Source organism: Corvus kubaryi, unplaced genomic scaffold (genome assembly GCF_017639235.1).
Source record: "Corvus kubaryi isolate FWS band 111438036 unplaced genomic scaffold, C.kubaryi_AGA036_p1.0 37394, whole genome shotgun sequence".
NCBI classification, from domain to species: Eukaryota; Metazoa; Chordata; class Aves; order Passeriformes; family Corvidae; genus Corvus; species Corvus kubaryi.
The window spans coordinates 13144938-13161163 of record NW_024581133.1 but is presented as its reverse complement, the minus strand read 5'-3'; the positions used below and the strand labels follow the sequence as shown (position 1 = coordinate 13161163).

The 16226-nt window shown below is 40.9% G+C and overlaps 1 protein-coding gene across 1 annotated transcript in view; it reads left to right on the top strand.

Annotated features, from left to right (window-relative positions):
* RFX7 (regulatory factor X7) overlaps nucleotides 1-14244 on the top strand; it is a 50164-nt gene extending 35920 nt beyond the window's left edge. Inside the window, exons 5-9 of the mRNA XM_042039216.1 lie at nucleotides 572-688; nucleotides 2488-2572; nucleotides 3252-3459; nucleotides 5711-6006; nucleotides 6914-14244. Of these exons, the coding sequence (XP_041895150.1) occupies nucleotides 572-688; nucleotides 2488-2572; nucleotides 3252-3459; nucleotides 5711-6006; nucleotides 6914-10225 (4018 nt within the window). The 3' untranslated portion in view covers nucleotides 10226-14244. The remainder of the gene's footprint in view (nucleotides 1-571; nucleotides 689-2487; nucleotides 2573-3251; nucleotides 3460-5710; nucleotides 6007-6913) is intronic.
* Nucleotides 14245-16226: the final 1982 nt, after the last annotated feature.

Genomic DNA, 16226 nt, shown 5'->3' with positions numbered 1-16226 from the left:
TAGGAGGACTGGGTCCTCAGTATGTGCTTATGTTACACCTATAAAGCTGGTTCCCTGGGAAGGCATCTTTTAAGTTTAGTTCTGTTAAGGTCTATTAAATTGAAGTTGTATATGCAAAATCTTTCTCTGGACACTGACACATCTCTTACCTACTGCTTTTCAAATATTCCTGCAGGACTTCAGGCCTTACCACACTCAAGTTGTGCTTCTGGCTAGAACAGGGTCTCTACTTTATCATGTCCTGAAATAAGTGAATTGAAACATATGCTTCAAACTGAATTGTGGAAGTAAATCTTAACTGTGCTCTAGATAATGCCACTACTTGTTATTTCTTCACATGACTTGTCTTTGAACTCAGTAGAGAACAAGGCAAAAACTATGGTATAAATAGCTCTGTTTATACATTTTTAATGCATTCAATTCGTTGTGGATAGCTTCATTAATGTTAAATGTGGTTCTAAATATGGACGGGGATAAGTGTTTTCTTTTGAAAACCTTTGGAGTCTAGCATGTAGGCTGGCCTCTTGTATTAACTTCGATTCCATTCACGCTTTCTTTCTCTTTGTTGCAGGAGCTATTGTGACAATCTTGGCTACCACCCATTAAGTGCTGCTGACTTTGGAAAGATCATGAAAAATGTCTTTCCAAATATGAAGGCCCGTCGTCTAGGCACAAGAGGCAAATCAAAATATCCTTTGCTAGAACGCTTCTCAGTAACTTGTTTTGCACTTGCTTGGAGAACATCTGTCGTTATGGCTTAACTACCAGCTAAATGTAGAAGTAATGTTGAATAAAAAATGCCGACACTTTTCCAACGTTCTTTAAAAATTATTAATTGCAGTAGTGTTAGGTTGCAAGATACAACTTTGGAAACGAGTACTTATATTTAGATTCTGACACTCAGTTTTCACAGCAGCGAGGCATCCAGAAAGTTTTATAATTTAGTACAAAGAGATACTGGAATAAAGGAACCAAAATTGTTAGTGATTTTCAAACCATTTTTTTCATTGGCAGCAATTTTTTCTTTTCCAAGCTGAGAATTACACCTTCCCATGAAAACCCTTAGAAGCTGTGGTGAAGTAATGTACTACCTTCTGCATTCCCCAGGACTGGCTCTTGCTGCATCCTGACATACTGGGTAGGCAAAGCCACTGCAGTAAGCAGAGAAGGGAGAGCGTGAAGAGGCTAAAAGGCACTGAGGTGTTCGTAGGTTCTAATTAAAAACCACTCAAAAGAAGTAACAGCAATGATACGGGTGTGCTGTAATACTGGTCTTTGCCAGGTCTCACTTGAAGCATGCACTTAAAAAGAGAATTAAATTCTAGCGGGCAGCCCAGAATTGCTTGTCTTCCATTGAGGGAAAAAAAACCTTCCATGTCATAGTAAATGGAAAAGTTACGTGTCAGTTAAACTGTTTCATAAAATACAGTGTTGGATTATCTAGTAGTGAAATCCAAAACTCAGTACTCATGTTCTGGATAGAGCTAGAGAAATGTTAAGGAAGAAATCATATGATGTAATTGTAGCTTGACCCAGGGGATCTCTTTAAGTTCTATTTCCACTGTTTCTAATTCAGAATGATTGAAGTGTGACCTTGTCTCACACCTACCGTAATTCCCAGGCTCCTTAGATTTCTTTTACTGTAATTATGCTCCATCCAGATTAATGCAAGCAATGTCAAGCTCCATGGCCTAGGACAGAATACAGACATGTTTACAGAATGTGAAAAATTAGTGATCCTGGAAGGGATTTGTGTGTCATGGCAAAAAGACACTGTGTGTCAACTCCCAGAGTAATGTTGTGGAGAGGAAAAAAAAGGTTGATTTGATTTCTAGACCTATAAACAAGTGAGTACGAGTAATAAAGGGAGTATATTTTTGTGTACCAATTTGATTAGATCAGTGTAAGAAAAAGTCTGGGTCTTTATGTCTGTGTTTTTACAGAAAAATTATCATGAGTGAGGAGAGAGTGCCTCAAAAATTGTGTGAAATTGTAGGAAGAAATGTACTCATCAGGCACTTTGTCTTGTCCTGGGAAACTCCAGTTTGAGGAAGTCCTTTAGGAGAAGGAAATAAAGTAGAACCTAAATTCGAGAATGCATTTTTTAGTAGTGATTAACTTTTGGAAATTTTTTCTCCCATTTTGTTTTAGAAAGAGAGTTTAGTCCAAATTTATGTTAATGATTTGAATATTGAGTAGCTAATCGAAATTGCCTGGCGTGGTTTAGTGCTTGTTCTAAGTCATCCCATGAAATTCATCATACCTAGCATCTTTGCATAGATGGAGAAGCCCAATGACCTGGCCAAGAATGCAGCCATTGATAGGCTTTTGATTCTGGCTGGCTGTGAGATCATGCTAATGACAGGAATTCTTAGTTCTGTGTTGAGTTTGCTTTTAAAGCTTATGAGGATTATCGGAATAATTACTGCTCTTCTCTCCTATCCCCCAACTAACAAGCAGACAATTTAGACCTTAATTGTTGTTCACATATTGCTACAGTGGACTGAGGAAGAAGGCTTTTGTGCATATGCCAACACTGCCCAACCTTGACTTTCATAAAACTGGAGATGGGGTATGATATATATTTGCTTATTTATATATCTTTCTGCAAGTTAACATTTATTATGCTGTTTTTCTGTCAGAACTTTTCAAAACAAAGTGAAGATCTCTGCAGCTTTTAAGATTTTTCTTTATGATTCTTATATTCTGAATCATTGTTTGATTTTTTTTTTCTGTAAAGTTCACAATGAATTGCAATACTCTTGAACTAATTTTAATTTAGCAAGTGAAGTAGACTTCCACAGTGTTCCCATCCACCATATACATGTTTTTAACTCTGACTCTCTTTTGATTTTACTGTATTTTTTTAAGTCAATGCTAGGGAAGAGATACCCCAGTGAAAGTAGCAGTTCCTGGGTAACAGTGATTACTGATTTGATAAGACTCTGGATACAGGGAAAATCAATTGTTGGTGGTCCAAATATTAGGATTCTGTCTGTGATTTTCTTCCAGAAATGTCAGTTCCATATAATGCCTTTGGAAACAACCTGTAGATTATTGTCAAGACATTTAATTTTGAAGGATATTGATGTTGTGATCTCATTCTCATAACTTCATGTAAAAAAAACTGTGAACATACTATTCAACCTTTTGTGTGATTCTGATAATAATTTGCTTTCTATTTTTGTTTTCATGCCTTAATGACCCTTATTAATTAAAGTAACCTTTCCTCCTTTGTTTGTTTGGTTTAGTTGGATGGAGCAGAGCCATCTGGGCAGCTGCAAAGTGCTGATGAGGAAGTCGTCTCTGCAGCCTGTCGGCTTGTTTGTGAATGGGCCCAGAAAGTGCTGAGCCAGCCTTTTGATACAGTCTTGGAATTGGCTCGTTTTCTTGTCAAAAGTCACTATATTGGTACCAAGTCAATGGCAGCTTTAACAGTAATGGCAGGGGCACCAGCAGGTAATGAGATAATGCTGGATGTTGAAATGGGGGATCTTCCTACTGAGAGTAGTAACAGCTTGCTTTGAGGAAGCACTTCTCTTCAGGGCAAACTTTAACACTGACTCTGAGCATTGAGCATTCATTTACCTGATTTTAGTCACATTGCTGCAAATTACTGTTCGTGCTGGTAGTCTGGATAAAGATCTGAAAATCAACACTGGTCTCAGGTTTAGTTGATGATCCTCCCATTCCTCTGGTGAGGACCCTGGTCTTCAGGGCATGTGAGTACTTTTGCTGAATTTATATACTTGGCTAGAACAGGAGTTTGGTGCTGCTACAATGCTGGTTTGTAGACAGACTGCTCGTGTAGCTGTGTTTCTGTCTGATAACTTGCCCTAATTCGGAAAACATTTTCTGTCAAGAGCAGATTTTTTCTGTGGTTTGTTTCCTTCTGCATGCTCGAAATCGGTCGCTTAATCATTTAAAGTGTGTTTTGGTGACTGTGGATACAAAAACGAAGGATGAGAAGGGAAATGCAGGTGCACAACATGCCCCCAGACTTGCCTCTGAGAAGTTCTGCTTAGGCCTATCAAGCAAAATGAGTTCAGATCAAGGCCAGCCTCTTGAGACTGGCAATTTTAAATGGAGGAGTGGTGTTCAGATGATCCCCTTCTGGATCACATCCTTTCTCCTTCCGGCTCTCTTTCCTTTATTCCAACTTGGACCTGACAGGTGGCAGTGCTGGGTGGTTTTTTTGCTGCCTGTGTGCTCTATTGTGACCTATTGCTTGGCTACACTGGTTCTGCTTGCTGTGCTGCTAGAAGGGACACTCAGTGTATTCACGTAGCTTCTCCCCCTCACTTCCTTCAAGACAAGATGATTTCCTTCAAGGAAAAGGGCACTTACTTCTAGTGCATGCCTCTATGGCTTGGATAGTCATTTTAGAAGACGTTCTTCCTGGCATGGCAAACAAAATATTTCCATTCCTCTTGCAGGGAACTGCAGTGTCTCTGTGCATTAACTGAGGAAAAAGCAAACTTTTACCCTCAAAGAAAAGTTTGAGGTTTTTTTCTTATCAGTATTGCTTGCCCATATAGAAGAATTGTGTGCCAGTAATTGCAATATATTTGGGCATTTCACTGCTCTGTGAAGAAGAAATTGTGAAAGTGGAGATGTGTTGTGACATTCAACCCCTTGTGGTACATGCAGACTGCTCCTGAGAAAGTGGGGTCCCAGACCACAGTTGCTAAGCATGTGCTGGGCATCTAAAACCAAACAATTTGGTTTAGTATTGTAAAATTAGTATTAGTAAAACTAGTAAAGTAGTAAAATGGTGTTGATTCATTTATAATTAGGAGTTACTTTAAAGCTGTGTAACCTCAAAGTGTAAATGAAACAATATTGGAGCATTTCTAAAGGGGTATTTCAGCAAGGTTATTTGGTCTCTAAAGAACACGCTAATCCTCTTGACTGTTAATAAACAAAAGATCATAAATGTGATGTGATTTTGTAAGGGAAATTATTACTAGCTGCACAGAGGACACTAATTCTGTTTTCTCCCCGAAAGCAGCACTTGCTTGCTATGTGATCAGCAAAGTAATTTCTCAAAAAAAAAATGTTCTTCTGTTCTAATTTTCATTGTTTTTTCAACTTTTTCTTCTTATCTTTTTTCTTTTTTTTTTCCTGAACACTTCTCTTACTGCCCTTTTTTCACCATTATCCCTGATAACACAGAGGCTTTGATCCATTCTGATATTAGATGCACCGTATTTAATGCCTTGGCCATCAGATAATGTCATCTGCTCAGAGCTGCTCCTCTGTGACACAGGCCCACAGCTTTCTGGAAACATTTTTCATTTAAAGCTGCCTTAGAAGAGGTAACAAAACAAAACCACAGCAGATGATGGATTTTAAAGGCTCATCTGAAACGTGCCCGCCGCCCTCTGCTGCCAGTTCAGTGAAGTGCACCGGGCTCAGGTTGTGCTGACACACGTTGCCATTTGACAGTACTAGAAACAAGAGGCCCATTAAAAGTATTTTAGCAGCTAATGCCCAGCTTGTCTAACAGACAGAGATTTTGCCACAAATGTGGAAATAAACTGAAGCTGAATAGAATTAAGCATGAAGTGGATGGGAGCACCTCATGGAGGAGGTGTTCTCAGAATGGTTTTGGAGATGCCTGCTATGTATTCTCTGTTAGAGACAGAAGCAACACCACAGCGGACAGGGTATGTTTGGTCGTAATTCATTCTCCTTCTTTTGTTTTCAGGAATAAAAGGGATCCCCCAGCCCTCAGCTTTTATACCTACTGCTGAAAGTAATTCCTTTCAACCACAAGTGAAAACTCTGCCATCTCCTGTTGATGCTAAGCAGCAGCTGCAGCGTAAGATCCAGAAGAAGCAGCAAGAACAGAAACTGCAGTCTCCTTTGCCAGGAGAGTCTCCAGTAAAGAAAACAGAAGGCGCTGCAACCAACGGTGTGACCAGTATATCTAATGGAAGTCCTGCCATTCTGTCCCCTCCACCTATTGGCATTGTTGTGGCTGCTGTCCCCAGCCCCATACCGGTAATGCTCTCCAGCAGTTCTCTAGAGAATCCACCCTATGAAATTGCTGTACACTGCCAGTACCTAAGCAGTGATGTCAGTGGGATAGAAGAACAATTTCCATTCAAAGGCTTGGGTGCCTTGACGCTTCTCTGTCTGGGCTGTGTTGTACCACATTAGTTACAGGGTTGATACAGAGGCAGCAGAATTCTGATCACATAACATAGGCCAAGTTCATCTCTGAAGGCATTAAAGTGAGCCTTGAGATGAAGTTTAACCAGATGAGAGAGCTGACACCAGTTGTGTGGGTTACTGAGACCCTAATATGGAATCTAAATTACCTTTTATTGGTCCAGTACATTTAGTGACAGGTGCAATTTTATTTTGAATGAATTTCTGTAATACAGAACATTTTTGTCTTTCAGTCATACAAAATTGGGCTGGGGAGCACAGCAAGGTTATTTGGTTTTAAGATGTTCACTGTGCTGTTCATTTCGATAGGTAAGCCAGTTCTTCTGCCTGATAGTGAGTTTGTATTTAAATCACTTTTGAAACCTTAACAATGAGCAGTATTTTGAACACATCCTCCCCTCTTTAGCCTTCGTATGTCTGTCTTTTTGTCCCAGGTGGTGAAGGATTGTATGAGAACGACCCTTTCATTAGCAGAAGAGCAGACTAGTGTGTAGACCAGTGCCTCACACCTTAAAAATAGGAGGCATGTGTCTGACTGCCAATCCTTAGGCAGAGAAATAGAAATCGTCTTGGATAAGAAGAGGAGCTTATTTTGTTTCAAACTGACATGCACTAGCTTTGGTGTATTGAGCTGTGTTGTCTTTCTCACCTTTGAAATGCTTAGGGCTGAGGTGGTGTGTGGGCTTTGGGGAATTCCTGCTTCATTGCCACACCTTTTCTTTTTCTCTCTCTACAGGTGCCAAGAACCAGGCAATTGGTGACATCTCCAAGTCCTATGGGATCATCTGATAGCAAGGTCCTGCCGCTCAATGTTCAGGTGGTCACTCAGCACATGCAATCAGTCAAGCAGCCACCAAAGACTCCCCAGAACGTTCCTGCCAGCCCTGTTGGTGACCGCTCTGCCCGGCATCGCTACCAGCAGATCTTACCGAAGCCAGCAAACACCAGTGCTCTCACCATCCGCTCTCCCACAACGGTGCTATTTGCCAGTAGCCCAATCAAGACTGTTGTGCCAGCTCCACATGTGAATTCCTTAAATGTGGTGAAAATGACAGCAATATCTCTTGCCCCGAGCAGCAGTAGTGTGCCCGTTAAACAGTCGCCTTCAGTTAGCACTAGTGCAGGAGCAGTGGAAGAAGGGAGGACTGGTCCACAGATCAAAAATGGATCTGTTGTTTCACTTCAGTCTCCAGGATCCAAGCCTAGTACTGTTGTAGCCACACCTGCAGTCAAGATCAAAACGGAACCGGAAGCATTGCTGGATGAGAACTCGGTGCAGGGCCAAGAGAGCTCTGACGTGTCTAAATCCATAAAGGCAACCCCTGACCTGCCTCCTGCACAGCTAATTAATTTTGAGGTTGCAGCCTTGAAGGTTTCAACAGACGATGTCATGGACCTAAAACCAGGTAAGGGCTGTGATCAGGAAGCTGAAGAAGCAGGGACCAAATATAAGACACAGTCTAATGAAATCACGCCAGTTTCTTCAGCAGGCAATAATCAAAGCACTCATAAACTCACAGTTGCCAGTCAAAACTTGTCCAGCACCAGCATCAGTTCACCTCCTACTGGTGAGTCTATGATTAAAGACAAAATATGCACTAAAAGTCCAAGAAAGCGACAACCTTCCACACTTCAGGATTCCCAGTTACCACCTGTAAAGAAACCACTAGTGGAGCAGTTTTCGACTGGTAATGCTGCGGAGGGTCAAAAAGCTAACAATGTTAAGAAGGCTCTGAAGGTTGGATCATTAGCTAACAGTGACAATACAGCAACACTTGCTCAAATTCCCGGCAAGGTACCTGTGACAGTATCTGTACCTTCTGCAGCTGCTGCAAACTTAGCAACAGACCTTTCTCTGAGCACCAATTTAAATACCTGTGATCCTGCTTTAGAACAGCAGCTTGCATCAGCATCATCTCCAGATATAAAAGTAAAATTGGAAGGAAACTTGTTTATCATAGAAAATGATTCAAAATCTGATGGCAGCTTTAACCCAAATACGTGGCACCATATCACCAAAACCTCTGACTTTGCATCTGTGAATTGTGATCAGCAGCAAGATATCAGTGTTATGGCTATTGCTGGGCACTCTGGCTCTAGTGACTTACAGGAATCGGCGTGGGAGCCGGTGCACTGCGAAGGTATACAGCAGGATGTGTACAGCCAGCAGTTACAGAGCCAGATCCAGGACTCCTTGGATCAAATACAAGCACAGTCTTCAAATCAGTTACCTCTGCAGTCTGAGCTGAAAGAGTTTGAGCATACAGTCCCTCAGTCAAATGAAAACTTCTTTTCATTTGATGATGACCTTACCCAGGACAGCATTGTGGAGGAGCTGGTGCTCATGGAGGAGCAAATGTCCATGAATAATTCCCATCCTTATGGTGGTTGTCTAGGAATGGCACTTCAGAGTCAGGCCACAGCTCAAGGAGCTCCTGTGTCATCTCATCCAAGCAGCACGCACTTTTACCATTCGATCCATAACAACAGCACTCCAATTCACACTCCCACCCCCACCCCCACCCCAACTCCCACCCCCACCCCGACTCCAACACCCACCTCCGAAATGATTGCTGGATCTCAGACCATGTCTCGAGAGAGCCCTTGTTCAAGACTGGCTCAGACGACTCCTGTAGACAGTGCCCTAGGAAGCAGCCGGCACACACCCATTGGCACGCCCCATTCCAACTGCAGCAGTAGTGTCCCTCCAAGTCCTGTGGAATGCCGAAACCCATTTGCATTTACTCCCATCAGCTCCAGTATGGCTTACCATGATGCCAGCATCATATCAAGTAGCCCTGTGAAGCCAATGCAGCGGCCTATGGCTACCCATCCCGACAAAACCAAGCTCGAGTGGATGAATAACGGCTACAGTGGGGTTAGTAATTCATCGGTTGCAAACCATGGCATCCTTACGAGCTACCAGGAGCTGGTGGAAGATCGCTTCAGGAAACCTCACGCTTTTGCAGTTCCCGGCCAGTCATACCAGTCTCAGCCGCGCCACCACGACACTCACTTCGGTCGCGTGACTCCTGTTTCACCTGTGCAGCACCAGGCAGCCCCTGTCAGTAGCACTACCAAGCAGGAGGGCTTTGCTGTTCCTGCTCCTTTGGACAGCAAAGGAACTGGTTCATCTCTCAACAACAGTCTGAGATGCCGAAGTGTGAGCCCTGCTGTCCATCGCCAGCGTAATCTCAGTGGAAGCACTGTTTACCCTGTGTCAAATATACCACGCTCTAATCTGACACCTTTTGGAAGTCCAGTGACTCCTGAAGTTCACAATGTATTTGCTAATATCCATGCAGACACCAGTGCCAATAATATAGCACAGAGAAGCCAGTCAGTCCCGTTGACTGTGATGATGCAGACGGCCTTCCCGTCTCTTCAGAAACAAACAAACACTAAAAAAATAACCAATGTGTTGTTAAACAAACTTGATTCTGATAGCGATGATGCAGTGAGAGGTTTGGGAATGAACAACATGCCCTCAAATTACACAGCCAGGATGAATCTCACTCAGATTTTGGAGACATCCACTGCTTTTCCTAGTGCCAACCCACAAAGTATGATCAATTCCAGCACTTCAGTTTATGAATTCCAAACACCAAATTACCTCACAAAAAATAGCAGCACCGATCAGATCAGTTTTTCTTCTGGAGATAACCAAGCACAATCAGACATCGGAGAGCAGCAATTAGATTTTAGCAGCACTGTAAAAGACCTTTTAGGGGAGGACAGTCTGCCAACAAACCAGCAGCTGGTGAATCAGGTGGCATCAGATCTCAATAATGTTGCATCTGTCTTTCCCAGTGACATCAGGTTGTCTTCCGAGCTCTCAGGCAGCATTAACGATCTGAACACTTTAGACACAAGTCTACTGTTTGATCCAGGTCGTCAGCAGGGACAAGATGATGATGCTACACTGGAGGAATTAAAAAATGACCCCTTGTTTCAACAAATCTGCAATGAATCCATTAACTCAATGACTGCTTCAGGTTTTGAGTGGATGGAGAGTAAGGATCATCCTGCTGTTGAAATGTTGGGTTAATCTTGTTTTATAATATGTATGTAGCACACTGTATCTAAAAGACAGACGTATTGTATTTGTCTTAATGGAAGTGCCTCCTGCAGCAGAAACACTTGCTATGTATTGTGGCATTTTTGAAAAAAGTTTGCTGTACCTGTTTGCTCATTCTTCAGTAAGGAAAAGGCAGTCTTACCAATTTTAAACAAATCTGAAGCTGATAGGCTATCAAAGAGCCAGTATTAAAATTTGAATTTTGGAGTGTTTCCCATTCAACATTTCTTGTTTTAGCAAATAAAGAAGTGGTTAATGGCAGCCAGTGATTACAGCTCTGGTTGATGCTTTGGGAGGGTTTTAATTCAAGCTCCTTAGTAGGCTTTCCATACTTTGTATTGGTAGTTACTTCTTAGTAGGTGATCTTTACTGACCTTTGTCATCCAGGTTTGCAATGCAGGGTGCCTGCAGGTAGGTAGGTGGTGGGGAGCGGGTACAAGTGGACCAGGTGACATGCAGATGCCTGATCATTGTGTAGCTGTCTGGAGCACTGCTTCATGGTGAACTTCGGGAAATCTCTGTAGCACTGGTGCCACTGGCATCTCCAGTAAAACACAGAGATGGGAAAAGCTAACAGGAATGATCAAGGAAAAAGATGCACTAAATTTTTTTATTTAAGAGAAATAAATCCATGTAGTTATTCATTAATATTCATGACATACTTGATATTTTAGTTCTCATGTCAATGTTTTTATATTAGGTAAAATTAATGCAAAAATATTTTGAGCACTGAGATTTAATCTAGGCATAACACCCTATTTTAAAGTGATAGGTACTGTTTATCAATGCTAGAGAAGGAACATGATATTTTCCCTCTTTTTTTTTTTTTCCTTTTTTTTAATAGAGAGCTGCTGGAGCTCATTAAAATACTGTTTCTAAAGGTTTATTTTTTTTTTTAAGTTTGCTCTTTCCTAACCTAGTGGAGGGTGTAGGAAGATGTTATTTTCTCTCTCTTTCGGTAGGTTGAGCCTTTCTGTCTTTCTTGCTCACTCTCTCTCAAACAAAAGATTATTAAAATATTAGAAAATACGGTTAATCTAAAAACATTTCATGTAGAGCCATAATACTGCCAGGCACTTTACAGATACACAGTAAGACGTGTTCTTTCTTTTGGTAAAACTTCTTTTAAAAGTACTTACTGTTTTAGAAGCCTGAATTCCATTTTCAAAAGTGATTTGACAGGGTTGATGAGTCTAATTTTTATTTTTTTAAGATAAAAAACCTGCTGCCCCTCTAGAAAATGAGAATTAGACTTCTGCCTCACTAGTTCACTCAAACCAAAAAGACCTTTTATTTTATCAGCATGGCACACATGGATCTCTCTAATGGTCAAAAAAGAGAGGTATTTAACCAGCCATGGCCCTGATGCTACAAGGAGGACTTGCAAAGGCAGGTTTTTACAAAAGAAGTGGTGCACTGAGTATGCTACAATATCGTCCCTTAAGCCTAGTATAAAATGGATTACTTTTCCTGTAATCAAAGTAGAAAATAGAGCAGGAAAAATTTTCTTCTTTTACGTTTCTTTGAATGAGTGGTCATCAGTTTATGAAGGGGGAGATGCAGTGAGCCCCCCCTAGATTTCTTTAAGGGGAAGATGCTCAGATTTTTCATGTGATTGGTGTTTTTAAGTGTCTCAGTGGTCTTCTGTTTCTTCAGTTTTGGCAAATGACTCAAGAGCCCAGTACTAGTCAATTTTTTTTGTCAGTGCTGATTCAATTTGTGCTGCTGCATTGGCACTGGAGGTGCTGGTATATCATGGCTTCTCTTGCCCTTGCCCCAGTTCATCACCAGTTCATGGCCTCTTCTGCAGGGACAAACAGTTGTGCCAAGCTATAGCACCTTATGGGGGCCTGATTTCACTGTGCTTGCATGAGAAGTTTTGCCACTTCATCAGGAACAAACTTGGAGAGTTCTGATCCCTCCTTGAAGCACAAGGATGTTTCGATAACGTGGTTTGCTTTAAGACCAAGTGATTCTTCCAAGGCAATGGGGAGGAGACTAAAAGCTGCATAGTAACCTTCTGCTTGTTGTCCTGCCAGGTGTCTGTCAGTAAGACTTGAACCATTTTTCTTGTAGACTAAAGTTGCTGAAGGCAGGGCTTGAATCCTGTACTTGCCCATGGCCTTTTGACAGAGATGTGCTGAACATACTCTCACCCTGGTGGGAGGATGGGTCTGAGAGACACTCAGCACCTTTTTGTTTCTGTTTCCCGACCCTGTGTGAAGTGCCAGCACTACTGTGAATAGGTGAAACCTGCTTCGATGAAGGGGGGAGGGTCCCGTCCAACTGGGCTATTGTGTGACTCTGTGACTCAGTGGCAGCGCTGCGGGAGGAGCTGCCCGGGTGCTTCAGCAGCCCGTGTTCCATGGCGGGCTGGCCTCACCTCGGGTCGCTGACACTGACACTGAGGGGGGCTTGGGGGAAGGAAGGTTTAGCCTAACTACTAGTTTTTTTAAAAAGATTTCTCACAAAAGCAAGAGTAGGTTTAATGTTGATGCATTCTAAATTATGCAGCCATCACCAAAGGTTTTTAAAAGTGCATTTAAAAGTATCTTTAAATGCAAGCATTACATTGGGCCTAACATGTGACTTAATTAGCAGAAATATTCTATAATCAGTGAGTTTAAAGCAAATATATGTTTAATTTTAAAAGTATTAAATTCGTTAAGAATTGTTTCAAGTAAAATCCAAGGCACAGGCACAGCTTTGTACATTGGTATGTATCATTTTAGAGATGTTTGTGTGTTGGTGTTATAATTAATGTTAGGTCCCTGTACTTAGTGCTAGTTAGTTCTTTATGATACATTGAGACAGAGCACTACTGCACACCAAAGTATGCAATACCCAAAGGAAAATTCTGTGATCCTAACAAATGGAAGCCTGTCTTTGTCAGATACTCCAAAACTATAAATTTGAGACAGTTCTGACCCCTTGTTTACATTATTGGCTTCCTACTAACATAAGAAATAAATTATTTTGATAGCAGTTTTTGAAGTATACAAACTAGTGAATTTGTACCCTGTGTACAGTATTGCAGCAAACACTTTAAATTTGATTGCTTGGTTAGTCCAGCAAACTTTCTGGGTTCATATATTGCACTAAAATTCTGTTGAACCTGTGGCAGGCACATTCCTTAGGATAAATGCAACAAATACGGCCCACAGATTTAAAAAAAAAAAAAAAGGCAAAACAACAAAAAAAACTTTTTAATGTGTTTCATTATTAAAAGGCAAAATGTCATTAAAAGTGACAGGTGAAATTGTCTTATGTAGCAATGTGCATTGATCTCAATGAGATATTTCTATTTTTGATTCTCTTACATGAGAATATTGCAGCAGGAAAAATTAAGTTTAGTTTGCTTCACCATGTTAATACATGATCACAAAACGTGCATGAGTGTTAATGACTTAATCTTGTACAGTACTAGATATATTCCTGTAACCACTTTTATTTTTTTTATTCTTTTGCTGTATTGAAGCTGGTTCAGTGTTAACCAGGTGAGCATAGTTATTCACAAGTTATTTACTTTTTTTATGTTAACTAATTCAGCTTAGTTATTGTTGAATATGTTCCTTTCTTGGATTATTTTTTATTGTTCTGGTGTTGAAAAACATTTTTGCATCATTTTATCATGATAAGAATTCATGAAGTAAATAATTTGCAAATAATTGCAATAAGCACTGACTTCCGAACTGAAAAGAAGGAAAGCGTTTCTTGTGCAGTGCATCTGAGGATCATATAATAGTCTTGTACTATACTGTGCTTTATTTACTGCACCGTAAGGAAAGAAAAATCCCTGTTACACATTTTCATTTAGTGCAGGAAATCCAGTTTCTCCCCTCTTCCCCAGTGTTTTGTTGTCTGTTGTACTGCTGAAACTACAGTAGTTGAATATTGCAGTAGCATTTCAGTTATTTTTTTTATTGAAAGTGCTCAAAAATTGTTTTTTAAATGTTTTCAAAAACAATAAAAACATTTTATATTAAAATTATTTCTGGAGTTTTTTCTTTATGTGGAAAATGTGCTTTAGGGCTGACCTAAAATACAAAACTTTCTAGTTTGTGCGATGACAGATGACAGCTGCCCAGTTGAACCGTTCTGCATTTGCTGAGCCCAGTAAAGCTGAGCATGAAGGTAAATCTTCCTCGCTGGGGTGCCTTGGTCAGTCTGTCTTAGCCTAAGTGTTGGTTTCATGCCTGGGTGCTGGCTCTTGCTGTTGTGACATACAACATCCCATTGCTGGTGTTGCCATCCACTGTGTTGGTGCTTGCATGCTTACTCTGCTGGTAAGGCACTCTTACAAGATGGTGTTAGGGTGGCTTGACTTGCTAACATAAAGAGGAGAATGTGTGCTTTGATCTATGGAGTCCTGTATTTGGATTGTAAAATTGCATGTAAACCCATCAGTGTACCCAGCACAGTCTGTGTGAACAGGATGGAAAGGCATTGCCACAGAGCAGGAACTGGCTACAAAATAATGAGGATAAATATTCAGGTTTTCATGCCAAAGAGATGGCACTGGTTGACAGACTACATCCCACACTATAGAGGTGCTGAGATGAGCTGGTGGGCAGCAAGATTTGATGGTGGCATAGAATCACTTAGGCTCATCAACAAAGAAAAAGAATTACCAGGGAGACATGAGACAACATACATGAAAGAGAATCAGAAGGAGATGAATTTTAACATGTCATTGGAGGAAATACTGTTAATATATCTCACTGGATTCTAAACATGCTTTACAAAGAGTTCTCAATGAACAATTGACAGACACTCTTTATGTTCCACAGTCATAAAAAATGCAAATTAAAAACCCCCAAAGTGTGAGATGAAATATAATGTAGGAGATAATAGAAGAATACTTTAGAAATGTATAGTTCATCTGAAGTGATAATGGGTTTTAATTGGCACCTCTCAGCTGTAAATTTGAAAGAATATGGCTTAATGGTTAATAAAAAGATCAAAATAACAAACAAATCTGTGAAGGGAAATGTCCTAACAGGAAAGATTTAAGAAGGTAGAAATGTTGGAACTGAAATAATGAGCTTTGTAGGTTTCAAATTATTAGATGCTTACATGCTTAACAAAGACATCCAGAGTAAGTCCTAAATAATTGCTTTGAAATATTTTTACATCTCCAGAAATACAAATCTGTATGTATGAATGCAACTGGTATTCCAGTAAACAGAATTCCACCTCTGGGATTAAGGATTGCTGTGTCACATGAGGCAGTGGTTCATGTAGTCCATACAGTGTCTCTGCAAATGATACCACCATGTTCTCTAGAGAAGAAGACCTGCATTATTAGGTGGTCACAGAGTAAGTGGCCTCTGTGGAAACTGTTCTAGACTCAAGAGACAGAAGCTCCATCTGAAGACAGTGCATTAGAGCTGGCATTAGAGTGGGGAAATGGGTTAGGAGACCTCTGGAGCTCCCTTACAACCTCACTTTAGCAGCATGTGCATCTAGGCAGGACGGTTGAGTAAACCTAACTGGATCTGACTGTGCAGCATGGCTGCTCTCAGGTAAAGTTTAAGCATAATATTTGATGACTATCAAATTCATTTGACAGAAAACTTGTAAATATCTGGGCCTCCTCTGATGCATTAAGTCAGAGTTAACCAAGGCTTGGATCTTGCTGCCCTTCTCCCTCTCTTAAAAATGGTACCAGTTAAGCTTGAAAAGAGACAAAATTGAAGAAAGATATATAGTGAGGCTTACAAATTGGAGCAGTACTGGGAAGTTATTCCAAACTTAAGGAAGGAGCAGTGACCTGACTGTATGCTTAAGCTGCTTCTGAGCTGGGGATCCACATAATAGTTAACAATTAACCCAAATGTGCCCAGGCCTGGGCTATGCTGTCCCTGTACTGTGCTGTGTTTGTCCTCTGGCTGCAGGGAAACCGCGGCTAGGTAGCCATAGCAGCAGAGCCTGCAGGCAGCTCCCACTCAGTGCCAGCAGTGATGCCACT